Genomic DNA, 16,997 nt, shown 5'->3' with positions numbered 1-16,997 from the left:
TCGGCACGGCTGATGGGGCTTTGGTCAGCAAAACATCATGGCAAATATGTCTGTCGGTTGATCCGCAGTCTTGACTAGGTTCATGGGGCTGAGAGGGAACCTGCTATATCGTATGCGAGCGCTAGGGTTGCATCGTCAGTCGATGTCAGCGAACCAAATGATAGAATACTGAAGTCTTCACCTTCGCTGTGTGTAACAGATGTTGGTGCCTTGCTTTCTTGCTTGCTGGAATCCGTCGATTACTCAGAGAGTATGCAGTCAACAAGAACACCTCCGCATAAAACGCTTACCGGTATATAAGTAAACAAACGCTGGACAAACACGTGAGTTGATCGCCAAAAGCCGAAAAGCCAAAAGAACAGCAAAAGCGTTTTTTCGCGTTTAAATGAGCTGCCTGTGCCTGATCGTCTTTTTCACCCTCCAAATCTTGCCCATCCGATGCGTTTTGCTGGGCAAACAAACTGGTACATACCAAAGTATAAGAACTGTAAATCCCGGCATCGTACTTACCAATGGACTAGAGACACGACGGAGAAACATTCCAATTCCAACCCAAATGCAACTATCGGAACGCGGAGCCGATCTAGCGATAACAACGGTCGGAATTCCAATGTTCGTGTCGTGTTGTGCTTATGGGTTATGCGGGGCAAGGAACGCGTCTCGAGATCCACCGATCCGTTCGTCCCGGCCATGTATGAAAGGAAAGGATGGACATTCTCCGACCATGTTTGCTGGAAGAAAATGACACCTGCAGTGATAAGTTGCATCGTTATTGATAATAGATTCTGAAGTTTGATACATCGTCTTCTGGTCTGTCAATCACTCAGTAATAGACCTAACCTCGCTCACTCAATCAACATCCATCGTGTAGACTGTGACCCCGAATATGAGATTCCTGATATTCACCTTACTGCTAGTCCTGCCTGCGATCTTGGCACTTCCGACCAGTCAACCAAATGCGAAAAGCGAAAGATCCCTTCTCAGCAAATTCACGTCATACTTCAAGTCAGAGCCAGCTGCAGCTCTCCTCACCCTAACGGAAGAGGTCGAGTACGACTATGATGATGTCGAAGATTTCGACCCTTCGTCGGACGCGCTTGTAGCGGAAGAGGCATATTATGTAGCGAAATCGAAAGGCGGGGTCAAGACGGCTTCCAAATACCCTTTGTGCGGAAGTAAGAAAGAAGACAGGTCTGGGTTTGCAAGATATACAGGATGGAGATTGATCGGAGACGATGTAAGCTTTCGACATGCGCAATCTGACCTCTTTGCGCAGTGATGCTGATTGCGCTCGTATTGTGTCTGTAGTTGAGCGGTGCTGTTCCGGTTTCTCCGAGATCTAATTGTATAAACCTGTGCAACGCCTACGGTAACTGTGAGTGCTCTGTCACTTTCAGTTGATGAGTGTAGCACTGATAGATCTGGGAATAGCTTGTGGAGGTATATACTTCGACGATGACGCATACAGGTGTTGGTTGAAGGGTATCAAATACGAGAAATGGGAGTTTGTGGAAACTGGCAATGAAGATGATGTGTTGAACCTTGTTGGAGGATGTGCCGCTTGGGGGGAGATAGGTAAGTCAGGTATGATTTGGTACTTTGAATCGCACAAAAAGCTGATCAGACGCGATAATGATAGTCCCAGAGGAAATGGACGAGGTGTGTTGTAGGGATTAAGTAGTTCGAGACGGGGCTGTGCGCATTGTACATTTTGTCATTATTTTTGGAAGTTTCGGGATTTGGGCGTTTTCGCATTGCATGCATGTCATCTTTTTGGACAACAGGCATCGTTTCGCGCTCGTATTCACCAAGAGCAAAGTTGCATGCGAGCAAACCGGAAAAATCGCCAAAACCACCAATCTATAATGTATCACAAACAACGGTCGGATCGGTCATTCTGAGATACAAGTCCCGTTCCGAGCTAGAGTCCAGCCCTCCTTACAGGCAAAAGCATTACACCTTGAGTTTGAGCAAGTTACACCGCCACGTCGGACCCCCGGTAAGCTCGTGCAGCTATCGTCCAAACATCGGATCAATCACAAGTAATTTGCAGCGAGATGGCGAATGAGGCTTCTTGCTGAACTTGACTCACTCTAAACCTAGACTGGCCGATGGATCATTGAATGCTGATGTCACACATCCACCACATGATTCCAGTTCTGAGGTGGTATCGATGCACTGCAAATTTTGTACAGGCGTCAGTCTACCGGTGCACAATGTTCCATTCGTATACCTTGTTAGTCTTGAGTAGGAATCACACTGACTTCGAAAGATTCAGCTACTCCAGCAATCGTACACGCCGTCAGACCGCCGGGACACAAAGCTCTCTTTCGACCTCTTTGCCTTATCAAACGCTCTTTCAAGTGTAGCTGCCTCTTAGCGAACCCTGATCCCACGACGGTGTTGACTAGATGCTGGTAAGTTGTATAGTAGCCGACCCCACATTCGGTTTCGTGCTCTTGTGCGCCATAGTACCCCTCTATTGTCCAGACATCGCAAATCCGATGAATCAGCACTATTCTTTCACCCAAAGCCGAAGCCGAAGCACACGGATACCGGTTGCTCACCAGCAGGTCCACACCAACAATTCATAGTAGCTTCATCCGAATCTCCCGTTACTAAAGTACTAGCGTACTCGTATCCTGTACATTCTGTCAAACATACTTCCGGATCGTCGACTTGGCCTTTGGGCGTCAAGAGGGATTCCGCCTCTGGGTCTTCTTGTCGCGTGTAACATGCATTCGTGCTCCATGTACTCGCTGTGACCCATACCTGCGCACAAAGTTCACCGCTCAGTGTGAACAGAACCTATGGAAGGGCGAATGGTCGGGGACTCACTTCGTAGTCGGCGTCTTCGCATGTTCGCTGGAAATTCCGTCCAGCCGCAGTGACGGTATTTTCCAAAGGCTCATAAGTGTTTGAACACATGCAGGCGCCCGTACCCCACAGGTAATATGACCACATGTACGTTTGGTCGGGGTAGTAGTAACATTCTTGCTACCAGTCAAGGTCGATGTCAGCTTACTTCCCTTGTAAATTGATGGATTTTATTTAGTCCACCTTATCGTTCAGCGGAAAGCGACTCACAGAACACCCTTCAGCGCTGGTAGGATTGGTAGCGATGGTAACTGAGTCTTCATTGGACCAAGCACTGGCCATACAAGAGACGAAAGTTCCATATTGATCTTCGAACGCTCCTGCCCTTACATAGCTCAAGAGAGCTACAGAAGCGAAACCTGCTAGGTATAATCTCGACATTCTGCTCAATACGTTCTATGGCGACTGGTGGAATACAAATGTCCGAAGAAGTGATGAGTCGCAGTCGAATATGATGGAGGCCCATCGTAAGGAGACTCCATCATGGTATGCTCATATATGCGGATCGTACGGATCGTATCACCTAGGGTCCGATGAAGGAGGACATAAACAACATGAACAACGGCCGGATGGAGCGAAACGTAAAAACAGCAACCCCGTTGCCAAGAAATAGGAAATCAGCAAGGTGATCGTCAGACGTGACATACCATCCACAGGCACCGACCATCACTCAGGGACTAAACAAAAGATACGAAAAGCTTAATTAGCTGTTTGTTTATGTACTTCCAATCAATATTCCTGTATTCCCTTATGGGCGGGAGGGTACCTGTTTTTGTTTGGATGTTCCTTGTCGTGTAGCCAGGCGTAAGATGCAAGTAAACAAGATGAGTCAAATTTCTAATCCAAATTATGGGATTGCAAGATCATGACAAGTTATCATACTAATCCTCCTTATACAGCGTGCTACAAACTTTACTCCGTTTCCTCAACTGCTTTCCGTACATGATCAACAGAAACGGCGCAGCAGCTAAGACCAATGCTATAGCAGCTACAAGTGTCGAAGCGTATTGATATCCCATTCCTCGATACTAAACGCATCTGACGTATTAGCCTTCCATCTCGTCTCGATGGTAATTAGGGTGACATGACTGACCATTTGCCGCGAGAACAAGGGAAACAATCCCGAAAACAGATTCCGCACGAAACTTTGAGAAGCTTGAGCAGAGGATGAGTAAATCTCATACGCGTCCGCAAGATAGGTACTATTCATCGTTCATCAGCGTTACGAGCATCTTCTATAGGTTTTGATGCTTAAACACTTACAATACACCAGTGTACATCATAAAGATCCCTGTATAACATCCGACCAGACAGACAGCAGGCACAGCCCAATGTACAACACCTGCTCTCGCGGTCCAAGCGTATACGAAGCAGAACAAGGGGAACATGAGTCCACCGTACGCTGCCCAATATAATCGTGCTTCAGGCGGTGCTTTGCCGTTGTTCCTCAAGGCTGCTTTTCGATAAAGGTGATCCTGGTGAAATTGACATGCGAAGCCTATGAAGGCTGCTATTGCCAACGTCCTGTATCCACAAATCCACGAATGAGCTCCAGTCCTACTTACTTCAGCGGGAGAACGGGGGAAGGGATAAAGCTCACACTTCAAAACTTGCTGCTTGGGCTGGGTTGAATCCATATGCTTCAAACACCAAAATGACCGATGAGCCGAATATGAAAACACATGACCAGGCGAAACCTATCCAAGCTGATAAAGCAGTGACGATTGGTTCTGTTATGAGGTATTCTACGTGTTCGAATAAAGGAAATCACAAGTCAGTGTCAATGTGAGATGCGTACGATTCGAAACCAAGAGAGAGGAAGTAGGACGTACGAAAAGGTCTGATGAGAGAGATCCGCATCATAGTGAAGAAACTGCTCTTTTGCAAATCAGCGGCACAAAGGTGCTTCTTCCCGGTCTTCTTGGTGAGCTTCTTCGCTCTCCGAGAAAGCAGCACATCCGCTCGAGTTTCGCGCAGAAAGATGGCGTTGAGAATGACATTGAGCGCTGCTGCGACTGTCTGGATCTATACCGCTTGTCAGAACAACCTTGTACGTGTAAGCAGGCTAAGGAGAACGCACGATGTAGGACCACCTCATTCCTAGATTCTGGCCTATCCAGCCTATTGCAGGTATACCGCTCCCTTGAGCACAGAAGATCATTACGCTGAAAACCCCCATGGCGATCCCGCGTTGACGAGGGTAAAAGCAGTCGGCCACTGTGCCACCGACCATCGAGTTGCCGACCGACATTGCCATTCCCCTAATCTCTGTCGTCAGCTAGCTCCCATGCGCAATACACTTAGCTGGACCTACTGGAAGAAACGGGCAGCAAGGACCCCGTTGTGGTTCTTTGACAAGCATTGAGGTATGAAGAGCAAGAGGTTGCTGTGATATTGCATGTCAGACCAGATACAATTAAACGGGTGGAGATATGCGAAGTAGCGTGGAAGGAAGTCGGCTGGACAGGAGGGGTAAAGGGATAGGATCTGATGAAAGCACATACATGATTGAAGTCACTTGGTATATCATATTCCTACCGATCTATGAACGACGTGTCAGCTACAAGGCTATCTTATCCCGTATGAGGAAAACGACAACTCACCAGTTCACTCAGCGGAGCTAGAACCATAGGCGTAAAGGCAATGGCCAACATAGGCAGTGTCAATTGCAGCAAGAAGACCTCTCTTGACACATCGAAATACTCTGGTCCCCATGTGGACAAGATTCCGACGGATACTAGCGAGGCAGCTCCTGTGAAAGTGATGAAGACGCAAGTGAGGAGGATAGCGTATTTCCGCGGAGTAGGCCAATTGAACGGGTTCTACAACCAGATGCATCAGTACAGCTGACCATCAGTCCAATTGTTGCCGAGAGTAAGAGCGGGAAGAAATGCTTACATCAGGATCATCCGGTATCCAATCCACAATCATAACTTCCTCTTCCCCATTGCCCAGATCCACCACCGCTCGATCCTCCATTATCCCCTCCGAATGCCTCCTTTTACCATGTATCGAAATATGTCGCCTCAGATCGCTCTCCAGCTGGTTTGCTTGTCTAGAGGACATCCTGGATAATCCACTTGCTATCCTTGATAAATCCCCGCCAGCCTGATAAGCCTGGCTGTTTGAGCCGACATGAGGCGATTTCGTCTGCGTTCTAGAGTAAGCCCTCGGACGGGATGCGGTGGTCGTAGGAGTGGGTAAAGTGGGATCGAAGGTATCATGACGCTCTGAATCTGATATTGATATCGAGGGAGATTCTACTGGATGTAAGTATTTGCTCCGATAAGGAGGTCGTAGAGGTGATTCTGGCGCTTGAGTCCTTTCTTTCTCGGTGACCGACTCTGCGGCCGTTGAGGAGCTATGATTATCCCCCTTTTCGGGGTCGGCATACTCTTTAGACTCGATCATCTTGCTTTGACCGGAGAGTCGAGCTTGTGAATAGGATGACTATGGTGATTCAGCATGTAGTCTGTATACACATTTTGTATCTGGCGAGTGCAGGTGAATTACAGTTGGAAGTAGAAGTATATACGTCCGAGTCGATTGTCATTATCTTTGAAGCGAAGTCAAAACTAGAGGGGTTACAACTGACAACTTTTCGGATCGTGATACCCTGAATAGTTTGCCCTCGGCTCGGTGGAGACCGATAATCGGCATCCTCCCAGGTCTCTCTCCTTCCCCCTCGTACCCTATGTTCCGAAACGATTCGAAGAAAGTGTAGAGGAAGATCACGAGGACACATGCCTGCTGAGCTACTGCTTATCTGCTAATTCCATAATAGGTGGACAGCGGAGGACTTTGCCGAGGTACGCGTTGCGCTTCAAGGCTCAAGCTTGGAATTTGCGCGGAGAACCGGTCCGATAGAGACAGATACAATGCATGATACATGGACAGTACAACGAGTCAATCATTATGACCTATCACTTCAACCTGTACATAGCAGGAAGGGTGGGCTAGTGTTGGACATCTTTGATCAGTTGATCTCAGCTTTAAAGGCTCTTGATCATCCGTTATCCGGTCTGACTATTTCTGACTCAGTCCAAACCGCTCATGCAGACGAATCGAGGTGTAATTTGCAGGCCGACTTACTTTACTTCTTCTCCTGATACGGGGGTAACACATCTCCCTCCTTCTTCGCTCGCACGTTCGCCCTCATCCCGTCGATCTCTATCAGTTCTCTGCGCAATCTTTCTGAAGGAGACTCTAGTCCGTGGTTGTACGGAGAGCCAGTCGTATATGCCGGCGGACGATGCTCGTTCAGTATCTTGAAGTCTTTCTGCTTGACCTTCTTTGATTTTGTAGGTGGTCGAGAGGGTGTTGATGGACTGATCATACTTCAATTCAGCCGACATTTCCTCCTTCGGGCATTAAACAACTCACTCCGATGCAGTAGACTGCTTATTCCCCATGCCTACCTAGCTCTGATCGGTACAAAGACTTCTTGCACTGTGTTCTTGTCTGACTGGATGTAGCTATGTGTTCTCTGAAGGGAGGGCAGAAGGTGATGTCGCGGCGACGTTATTGCCAAGACTTGCTATCACACGGTCGGCCGCGGGGGATTCACCTTATAGCCGAGGGGCAAAATGTGCGATAAGGGATATCTCCTAATTGCAGAACCTAGTCGAGACCACGCTCATTAGGATTGAATCGTATACGTATTTGCTGTTTGAGATCTGCTATGCCGCTAGTGCGCTGACGTCAGTGACCTTGATCCCATCGGCAATGTCCACAAGATAACTTGCTGATCAACTTTTTGCCGATCTCTACCCAGAAAGTTGGTAATGCATATCACCGTTCTTCCATTTTCCAACTTGGGTCTGCTTGTTATCGTCGAGGCATCTTTGGACGTACTGAGGGCTAGCCTTTACGTCGTGAGATGATTCGCTCAAAGCCTGTCGGCTTCATCGGCGCACCGATAATGAGGCCGAGGACGAGGATAGCCCATCTAGACCCGACCACACGCACTCGTATACGCTTCAACTCGACCACGGCGTTGCCGAAAACTCGTTCGAGAGGCGCGAAATGGGCCAGAAGGGGAGCTTTAACGGGTGTAGCTGTAGCTGGACTGTGGGCTTATGATAATCAGTTCAACGCTAGTGCTGTCACGCGGAGTCTGAGGACAGCTTATATAGGGTGAGTCTACGTTCGATGTCATAGTAGCTCAGCTAAGTTAAGATGATTTTGATCGTGTGATACTGCAGGCTGTTATGTACACTCGATTGTAAGTCATCGTTTCAGGCTTGGCTTGGTTTCGCTATAGAATCTAGCTGATAATTCCTTGTTCTACTGTATTTGCACAGACAAGATCAATTTCTCCCCTTCCAAGGCGGATCAGATCGAAGCATTGCATGAACGGGTAGCAAATAGGTTGAAGTGGGTCATAGATACGAATCAGGGGTTATATCTCAAGTTGGGTCAAGCTCTGGGTCAGTACTATCGGCTCCAGGTTTCTACGCATCCCCTTGTACGAAAATCCGTCAGCTGATTTGTTCCCCTTCATACAGGCCTACAAGCTGCTTTGCTGCCCAAGCCGTATCGAGAGGCGTTTGGACATGTCTTCGATAGAGCACCGGCGGTATCGCACGACGAGGTTGTAGGAGTAAGTACAGGTAACATTTCTTCTAGCTCTTCCGGCGATGCTGATAGCATGAAACAGGTATTTCAAAAAGACCTATCCCTGAGTCCCCTAGACATCTTCGAGACGTTCTCAGAGGAGCCATTGGCATCAGCCTCGATTGCTCAGGTGCACAAAGCGACATTGAAATCAGATAAAGGCGGAGAAGGCCAAAAGGGCAAAGTCGTAGCTGTGAAAGTACAGAAGCCGGCTATCGAGAAACAGATGGAGTGGGATTTGTTCAGTTATAGGTGAGTTCGGACAGTATGTGCACAGCCGACCTGTCTGCCAGTTATTGATAAAATCGTTCTAGGTCGTTGATGTGGGCGTGCGAGAAGTTATTTGATATGCCCAGTAAGTGTTCTTGCGAAATATGTAGTCATCATCGCTGACGACACGTGAAGTGTACTTCGTGTGAGTATAAGCCTTGCTTCATGTGAGGGACTCTGTCATAACCACTGATGACTCCGTGTTATAGCGCAAAGTACGTTTCCTCCCAGATGCGCCTCGAGACATCTTTCAAGAACGAAGCGAACAACGCTCGACGGTGTGCCGAGCTCTTAGCCCAAACACCTGAGTTGAAAGATGATGTTTATGTGCCGCGGGTGTACGGTGAAGCGGAGGGGTGTAGAGAGAGTGATCGGATCATGGTGATGGAATGGGTTGATGGGTGCAGGTGAGATGCCTTTTGCGTCTCTATTCTCACTCTCGGAGAGTAAGCACAGGCTCTCACATAAAGTGCTATGTCGGTGATATAGGTTAAATGATCGAACTCAGTTGGAGAAGTGGAATTTGGACCTAAGAGAGACGATGGATTTGGCTATATCAACGATGTCAGCTATGACCTTTTCATGGGGTTTCATACACTGCGACCCTCATCCCGGTAATATTCTAGTACGACCGCATCCAACTAAGAAAGGTAAACCGCAAATAGTGGGTCCAACTGCTCCCTCCTACGTTTTTCTTGTCTGCGTCGTATGGGATTTTAGGCTAATATTGTTTTGTTTTGAAAAATGAAGATATTGATAGATCATGGACTATATATCAGCCTACCTCGTGAATTCAGGGAAGACTATTGTACATTATGGCGATCGTTATTCGTGCTGGACGTGCCGAAGATAGAGACTATAGCTCGGAAATGGGGTATAGCCTTGGACGCTAATATGTAAGTTTGAGGTCAACGTACAGTCACGTTTTCTTCCTTCACTATATCGCATGGCACGTATGACCACGTAGCATATGCTGATCAATCTCCATGATGATCTTTGCGTAGGTTCGCATCGGCAATTCTTCTTCGACCGTTCCAAGTGAATAAAAACAAGAAGCAGAAAGAGAAAATTCCGGAAAAGAGCCAATACGAGCAGCAAGTGGAGCTGAAAGAACGGATGAAGAAGATGTTGGAGAATGAGCAGCTGATACCGAGGGTGAGTCTCTCCCATCTTCGTGTCCAGACCGTGTTTTTCATTTCGTGTACATGGTTGACGAAGTCGGTTGCGATGGTAGGAATTGATCTTCTTGACGAGGTGTCAACGGATGATGCAAGCTAACAATCAGGTGAGTTTGACTCACTCGCCCTTGAGAACTGCTTTCCATCTTGAATCGGAAAAATCATACTGATGAGTGCGAGAATGATTAGTTACTCGGTTCCCCTTCATCAAGAGTCAACTTGACTGCCAGGGTGAGTCCTTTCTACATGCTCAACATCGATATATTGAAAGAGTATAAACTGGACTGACTGAATGAATGTAATGTATGTAGTGGGCTTCAATTGGATACACGAACTCGTTGACCGGGTCAAGATCGATAAAATCTGTTGGGATGTCAACTTGGTTGAAAGATAGATTAGATGCGTTCGTATTTAGAGTCACACTGGGTATAGTGGATTTGGTATTCTGGTTTACTCTGCAAAAACAGCGTGAGTGAATTGCGTCTATGTCCCAACCAATATCCAACGAATGCCTTGAAACAAAACAGGACAGCGCAGCTTATCAGGATATATGTGTTTTTCTTCCTTTTTCTCTGTTTGCATTAGGCTTCTTACCGAAAGAGAAAGGAGGATGGGAAGATAAACTGCAAAAGCAATTCGAGGCTATGGCTAAAGAGGAATTCGGAATAGAGATAGATGATACAGTGTTCTTAGGATAGATCCTGCGACCATACAGTATTCAGCGCTAGTATGCTTATGCTTATGCTTAATTGGGGGGACGGGGTGGAACCCTTCTTGTGTAAAGGGCGGATTTTAAGTCAAGCGGGCTGGGGTCAAGGTTGAGGTTGAGATTGATATCGAGACTGATATTTGGAGTCAATGTAGCCTTTCTTGGTTATAAGATAGAGTCAATGTTGTACCCATACTCTTACACCTACACTTACACTTACTCCCGCTCATGCAAAATGATTGCGGAAAACGTGCTCGCATCATACGAATTAGATTTTAGGTGTAACACGAAATACAATGCATAAGGCCAAACGATGTAGTGTGAGGTCCCGTGACTAATTCCGTATGTGTATATGCTGATAAAGTGAACATGCCCACGATTGGAAAATATGGTACAATATGGCTTTGTTTTGCCCTTGACCTCTAAAGCACCCTCTCATACTTTCCATGTCATTGTCCTTCCTGTGGCTGGGCGATCAATGATTTCGAGATGCTATCACATGATACGGTGCGATTTTCGAGGATCCATTCGATTTCCCTTTTCCCCTGATCAGATTGGGTTGCAACAGGTTGAGTAAGGTTATATTGTATCATATAGTGATCAGATCCCCCTCGCATGCAGGACAACAGAACATGATCTCGTCTCCGAATTGCTTGCGCTGCGAATGCGGGATCTGCAGGTTATTCTTCATCTTCGCTTTCGTCTCCGCTGAGAGGGTGTCGGTACTTATTGGAGAATTGTCTTGGTTTTGATTTTGAGCTTCTTCTTGTGAGTGTGCGTCTTCGGTGAAACTTGATAATCTTGATGGGGCGGGATGATACTCCATTCGAGCTTTCAAAGCATTCAGTGAGACTTGCCTCTTATGCCTTACGCTCGGAGGTAAGATCGCATCTAAGGATGGATTGCTATTTGAGGGTCCTCTCTTGGGTACTAATCCTGATACAGATCCAGATCCAGATCCAGACGCAGTGGACGGCGGCGAGGTCAAGCCGTTATATGAGGGCGAACGCGAAGGTGAAGGTGCAGGTGAAGCCATGCCGCTTATTCGAAGAGATAATTCGTCTCTCTCCTTCTGCATTGTTTCGCGCGATAAGGATAGGTCTGTAACTTGTTTCGACAGGTCATGCACGCTTTTGTTTGATTGGTAGAGATCGTTCTCGAGAGACCGTATTTTGGACGTCAATTCTGAGATCTCGAGCACCCTCGCTGAGGAGGCATTCGTGTCTGCATCTTCAGCGTCGGCCTTCGCTCCATCTCCATTCTGAGGACCACCGTTCGCAGCATTTTTCCTTGTGTTCTCCAACTCGCTCTTGGTCTTCTCTAAATCCGTTTTCAACGAGTCCACTTGTGCCTGTAGCTTCGCCAATTCGCTAGACGCAATGGCAGTAGAGCTCGAATGCGATTGTATAATTTCTTCATGTTGTTCAATCATAGCTTTTTGCTCGGAGATCGTCAAATCGTTGTTCGCTATCGTTTGATCACGTTCCCCTAAATCTTCCTTCACCTTCTTCAGCTCGTTCGTCACCTCCTCAAGTTTACTTTCGAGAGGTTGTAGTTGTTCTATACGTTCCTGTTTTGATCGATTTTCTTCTGCTAGAGAAGTGATTTGTTCATGCAATGTCTCGCCCTCTTCCACTTGTGCTTCTAATTCCATCTTGGTCTTTTCCCAATTCCTGCCTTTCATTTCCCAGCTTTCAACAGCGGAAGCCATCGTCGCTTTTTCCCCCATCGCTTCTACGACTTTACCCCTGACTTCTTCCAACTGTTTCACAAGTTCGTCGTTCTCAGCTTGCAGAGCGACTTTCTTCTTTTCGGATGTCTCGGCCTTCTTGGTCACTCCGTTCAACTTGCTTTTGGCACCCTCCAATTCACTCTTGGTTGACGCTAATGATTCTTCAAGGGACTTGAGCGTCGATGAAGAGGACTCGTGAGTAGATTGCAGGGTAGTATGAGTGCTTGACAGCTCGTCATGTGTGGAGCGTAAGGTCTGGTGTTCTGTAGATAAGGTTGAATGGGAAGCTTGTAATGCCTGATGAGCGGATTGCAGATCCTCTAATTCCTTGGATATAAGGGTGGAGCTTTCTTTGAGGTTCTCTAAATCGTGCGTCGTTTTCTCGAGATTGGCAGATAATTCAGTGTTGCTCTATCATACCTCGTTGCGTCAGCTGGATCGCCTACTCGGCAACGTGCAAACTCTATGCGACTTTGTTTTGCTCACCTGCCTTAGACGCCCCACTTCAGCTTCGAGTCCACTCTCCCTCGCTCGTTCTCTCTCTAAAGCCTTCTCCAACTCCGCTATACGTTCCTTCTCTTTCTCGCTGTGCTCTTTAAGGTCTTGTTCCAACCTGGTCTTCTCACTTATCAGATTTTCCTTCTCATCGCGTACATTCTCGTACTCCTTCCGTATCGTCTGCAATTCTTCCTCTAGGGATGTTGCTTTCCCGGCGTCAGATTCGAGACTCTCTACTCTAGATTGTAAGTCCGACTTTTCCTCTTCTAATTTGGATATGAGTTCTCGACCTTCAGACAGTAATTGCGAATCACCTTTGGCGGAATTGAGTTCGGATTGTAAAGTAGCCACTTGAGTCTGAAGGTCGCTTCTCTCAGCGATCAGCAATGAGATTGTTTCTCGGAGTTCTGAAGTTGCGTCTGGGGCATTGGGGGATGATGATGGTTGCTCTGGTGGGGTTATCGGAACCTCTTTCGAGGGCGGCGGAGTCGATGCTATGTCATTCGTGACTTGTTCGTTCGGATGAGCATCCGGTATTTGTGGTGTAGGGGGTGCTGTGACATCTTCTTCATCTTGATCTCCATCTTGTTCGTCGTCCTTGTCCTCGCCTTGCTCTTCATTGAGTTCTTGACCCTTGCCTTTCTTGCCTTTCTTCTTTTTCTTCTTATTTCCTTTTTCAGCCGGTTCCGCTAAGATTCCTGCCGATTCCTCTATCTCTTGAGTAGCTTCAACCTTTGGCTTTTCTTCTTTCGTATCTTTCTCATCTATGGGTCTGTCCACCTTACTATCGGTCTTTGATGTTTCATCAGCCTGCGTCTCAGGGGGCTGTTGAATTTCCGCTCTGGCGCTATCGTCTAAGCTGAGGCTCGTACGAGCCGAAGCTACATTCGTCGTTGTATCAGCCAGCGACTGAGCCGGAGAGCCAGGTGTAGGTGCGGGTGATGCTCCGGCAGCTTCGGCCTTCTTCTTCTTTTGCCTTTGAGCGAGCTACACTAACCTGTTAGCGTATTACTTCCAGTTGACAGTAGAGCACGATTGACTGACCAGCTTTTTAGCTCGTTCGGCTTTAGCTTTGCGCTCGGCGTCTGCGTCTGACATGGCGGGCCGAATCCAAGTGGCCAGGCAGGTCGTACAAAGAAGGCTGAGGGTCTTTCCGTGATGAGTAACCCGAAGCTTCTCTATGGGGTTTTTGTTGCTCTGTCGAACACGTCAAAGTGCACTGTGCAGTGATTCAACGTGAATGCGGGGAAATATCAAATGGTGAAATTTAAAAATCACCCTCACTTAATCTGCGGAATTGTTGAAGGGATCTTTACCGAACCTCATAAAAAGTCTACTGCCCTTCTATAAATCAGCATTTCGTCCTCAATACTGCCCATTTGCTACAATTAAAGACAAACAAGCAGGACTCAGTGCCAGCCGCAATCGAGAATGAGATCCCGACCTGTATTCCTTCGAGCATTGCGACTCCGACAAACACCCCTCCCCGCTTCTAGGGCATTACCACGATCCCACCCTGCCTCCGCCACCAGACTCCAATCGCTTCGACCACTTTCCACCTCGTCTCGCTTATTGGAAGAAGCCAAACAACAATCCAAAGACAGTGAAGAGAAAAAGAAAGAGAAGGAGAAGAGCAGGCCACCACCCGAGGATAATGCGCCTCCTCGATCACCGTGGGCTGTCTTCACTCAGGTGTTGAAAGAGGAGATAGAGAAGAATAAGGGATGGCAAGATAATGTCAAACAATTACAAGGTGATGTGGACAAGATGGCGGATAGTGCGGCTATGAAGCGTGCGAGAGATATCTACGAGAAAACAAGGGTGAGTCCGAGTCTGAGTCTGAGTATGAGCTTGATGTTGTCAGGCGTTCTGCTTTTTGATTCTTCTAGTGGTTTCTTCTTAGGTAAGGTGGAATAGGATGCTGATTTGATGGATACTTCGTTTGTCTGTGTTCCCGGTGGTAGATCACGAATATGATCAAGAATAATCCGCGAATCCAATCTGCCGTGGGGGACTTGCAGAAAGCAGGAATCAGCGTTCAAGATGCAGTTCAACATGCTCTGAGAGACTCGGAAGTCCTCAGAGCTATCTCGGCGGCTACTTCGAGATTCGTCAGTGCCGCTACGTCAGCTACGCAACCTATAAGAGATACGAAGACGTATCAAGTCATTGCTGAATCCATCGAGGATGCGTTCGACGACACGACCGGAGTATCCAGTAGATATGGAGGGTATGAAGAGAAAGATGCGCGAAGGAAGAAGAGGGAGTTGAGAGCTATAAGGGCTGCTAAGGCCGGTAAAGTCGTACATAAGAAAGTTGAGGAGAACCCAGAGTGAGTCAAGTCAAGTCGATTCTACTCGGATAGGTCGATTCCCATTTTGTGCGAGGGCTGAGACGTGAAGAGGACGAAGCTGATGAAGGGTGGATCTATCCAGAGCCGGAGAAGCATTAGTACTTTCCGACAAACCGGAAACAGTCTCTCGATTCGCATTCATCAAAGAATCCCCGACATACCAACGCTGGCTTGAGACGTACTACGAGTCAGACTCACCTATAGTCTCGGTCATAAGAACGGTTGGGACTAAAGTGGGATCGTTATTCGAGGAGAATGAGACGGCACAAGTTATAAAAGCAATGAAGGAGATAGACCCTTCGTTCCGAATGGATAATTGGACAGGAGAATTGAGGGAATATATCGTACCGGAAGTGGTGGACGCTTATCTGAGTGCGGATCGAGAGAGTCTCAGACAGTGGTGTGGAGAAGCTGTAAGTATTGCTCCTCCTCTGTTTACCCTCTCATTCACCTGCGCAGATCATCGACAGCCATTGCCAGCGACAGCGACAGCGAGGAAAGATGAATGGAGCTGATAGCGGTCTTCTCGGCATAGACGTTCAATGTGCTTTGGGCTACTATGGGGCAATATATCAAACAGGGTTTGATCTCCGATAGCAAGATATTAGATATCAAGCATGTTGATGTGAGTTATCATTTAGAATTTCTGCTGAAATCACTGCTCTTGACGATGATTCAGTGCGGGGCTAATTTGGGTGACATGGTTTGCAGGTGACATCTGGTAAAATGCTTGAGAACAATGTACCGGTATTTGTGATAACGTTTGCCACCCAAGAACAGCTGTTGTTCCGCTCGGCTAAAACGGGAGAAGTGATTGTGGGTTCGGAAAGGGATGTGGAGCAGTGTAGATACGCGATGGTGGTGACTAGAGTAGAGAAGGAGTTGGAAAATGAATTGACGGGTGGATGGAAGATTGTCGAGGTGAGTTTGTCCTTCTAGTAGTTGACTTTTTTCCTCTTAGTTTCTCGGGTTCAACTTCTTATCCCCCGTCATCACTTCGTTATTTCGTGCTTCGTCACTTTGCCTCTTCGTACATCGTCCGCCAAGCCCAACGACTTTGAATGGAGAATGCTCGCTTATGCTGATTTCTTAACGCTTGCGATCGCAGATGGCTAGAAGAGGTGCCAAAGGAGGATTGTAAGGTCACAACCTATCACATCGTAGCATACTGAGACGGCACTTTGATTTGCATGCATCTCACACACCATTCGAGCATTCACAAGCGAAGTGTTTGAACGCGTACTATGCAGTTTAGCCGACATCTAGAGGACGCTTGAGATGGCTGGCTAAATGCGAAGCTGAGAAGAAGGCTGATGTTTGCGGAGCAGTCGAAGTGCCTATAGTGCCCTCGCTAATCGCTAATGGATGATCTCACGAGAACGAAGTCTTAAATGTACTAAAGAGGGCTTCGAGCTTAGTCTAGTCCTCCATGTGATCTGAAGCCAGTAACGCATTTCAGTGACCGCGCAAGATCTGCGGAAGGAGCCTTCGAGTCCGATTTCGTTGAGCCCTGGGTCGAGCACCCCGCCTCGCCGAGTATACGCGAGCGTTAGAAGGACATGACCATCGTCGGTTGGAACTCAGTTCAGCGATGTCCTGATTCGGGTCACAGGTCCCTCGAACATCCGGAATCTGCGCCTACCATGAAGACTCCCGTTTTCTTCGTTTCCTGGGCCAACTGAACACATCTTTGGGCTTGAAATACTGACTTGACGATACAATGGTTCAATGGTTCAATGATTCAATGGTTCAATGGTTCAATGG

The 16,997-nt window shown here is 47.4% G+C and overlaps 7 protein-coding genes across 7 annotated transcripts; 3 read left to right on the top strand and 4 right to left on the bottom strand.

The window, feature by feature from the left end:
• Positions 1-886: 886 nt before the first annotated feature.
• On the top strand, positions 887-1,677 carry I303_106863 (uncharacterized protein; the record flags this gene model as incomplete). Its single annotated transcript, XM_018411754.1, has 4 exons — positions 887-1,237; positions 1,309-1,375; positions 1,432-1,575; positions 1,640-1,677. The coding sequence occupies 4 exons, from the start codon at positions 887-889 to the stop codon at positions 1,675-1,677; spliced, it is 600 nt and encodes a 199-aa protein (XP_018258955.1).
• Positions 1,678-1,892: 215 nt separating this feature from the next.
• Positions 1,893-3,258, bottom strand: I303_106862 (uncharacterized protein; the record flags this gene model as incomplete). Its single annotated transcript, XM_018411755.2, has 6 exons — positions 1,893-2,013; positions 2,093-2,178; positions 2,265-2,479; positions 2,568-2,772; positions 2,839-2,997; positions 3,088-3,258. The coding sequence occupies 6 exons, from the start codon at positions 3,256-3,258 to the stop codon at positions 1,893-1,895; spliced, it is 957 nt and encodes a 318-aa protein (XP_018258956.2).
• A 500-nt stretch (positions 3,259-3,758) lies between these two features.
• On the bottom strand, positions 3,759-6,288 carry I303_106861 (uncharacterized protein; the record flags this gene model as incomplete). The annotated part of the gene is made up of 10 exons (XM_018411756.1): positions 3,759-3,905; positions 3,971-4,079; positions 4,141-4,401; positions 4,478-4,622; positions 4,710-4,902; positions 4,958-5,138; positions 5,192-5,263; positions 5,382-5,419; positions 5,481-5,699; positions 5,776-6,288. The coding sequence occupies 10 exons, from the start codon at positions 6,286-6,288 to the stop codon at positions 3,759-3,761; spliced, it is 1,878 nt and encodes a 625-aa protein (XP_018258957.1).
• A 682-nt stretch (positions 6,289-6,970) lies between these two features.
• I303_106860 (uncharacterized protein) lies at positions 6,971-7,289 on the bottom strand (the record flags this gene model as incomplete). The annotated part of the gene is made up of 2 exons (XM_018411757.1): positions 6,971-7,205; positions 7,261-7,289. 2 exons carry the CDS (start codon positions 7,287-7,289, stop codon positions 6,971-6,973), a joined length of 264 nt encoding a protein of 87 aa, XP_018258958.1.
• A 509-nt stretch (positions 7,290-7,798) lies between these two features.
• Positions 7,799-10,639, top strand: I303_106859 (uncharacterized protein; the record flags this gene model as incomplete). Its single annotated transcript, XM_018411758.1, has 15 exons — positions 7,799-8,013; positions 8,082-8,101; positions 8,181-8,306; positions 8,385-8,479; positions 8,537-8,745; positions 8,808-8,848; positions 8,899-8,908; positions 8,973-9,170; positions 9,253-9,427; positions 9,514-9,659; positions 9,768-9,918; positions 9,998-10,048; positions 10,131-10,172; positions 10,253-10,409; positions 10,527-10,639. 15 exons carry the CDS (start codon positions 7,799-7,801, stop codon positions 10,637-10,639), a joined length of 1,749 nt encoding a protein of 582 aa, XP_018258959.1.
• Positions 10,640-11,239: 600 nt separating this feature from the next.
• I303_106858 (uncharacterized protein) lies at positions 11,240-13,978 on the bottom strand (the record flags this gene model as incomplete). Its single annotated transcript, XM_018411759.1, has 3 exons — positions 11,240-12,793; positions 12,869-13,867; positions 13,925-13,978. 3 exons carry the CDS (start codon positions 13,976-13,978, stop codon positions 11,240-11,242), a joined length of 2,607 nt encoding a protein of 868 aa, XP_018258960.1.
• A 333-nt stretch (positions 13,979-14,311) lies between these two features.
• Positions 14,312-16,374, top strand: I303_106857 (uncharacterized protein; the record flags this gene model as incomplete). Its single annotated transcript, XM_018411760.1, has 6 exons — positions 14,312-14,701; positions 14,845-15,212; positions 15,316-15,646; positions 15,769-15,858; positions 15,945-16,154; positions 16,342-16,374. The coding sequence occupies 6 exons, from the start codon at positions 14,312-14,314 to the stop codon at positions 16,372-16,374; spliced, it is 1,422 nt and encodes a 473-aa protein (XP_018258961.1).
• Positions 16,375-16,997: the final 623 nt, after the last annotated feature.

This window comes from Kwoniella dejecticola, chromosome 8, assembly GCF_000512565.2.
Source record: "Kwoniella dejecticola CBS 10117 chromosome 8, complete sequence".
Taxonomy (NCBI): domain Eukaryota; kingdom Fungi; phylum Basidiomycota; class Tremellomycetes; order Tremellales; family Cryptococcaceae; genus Kwoniella; species Kwoniella dejecticola.
Note: the sequence above shows the minus strand (reverse complement) of the source record. Positions and strands in the feature narration are given on the sequence as shown.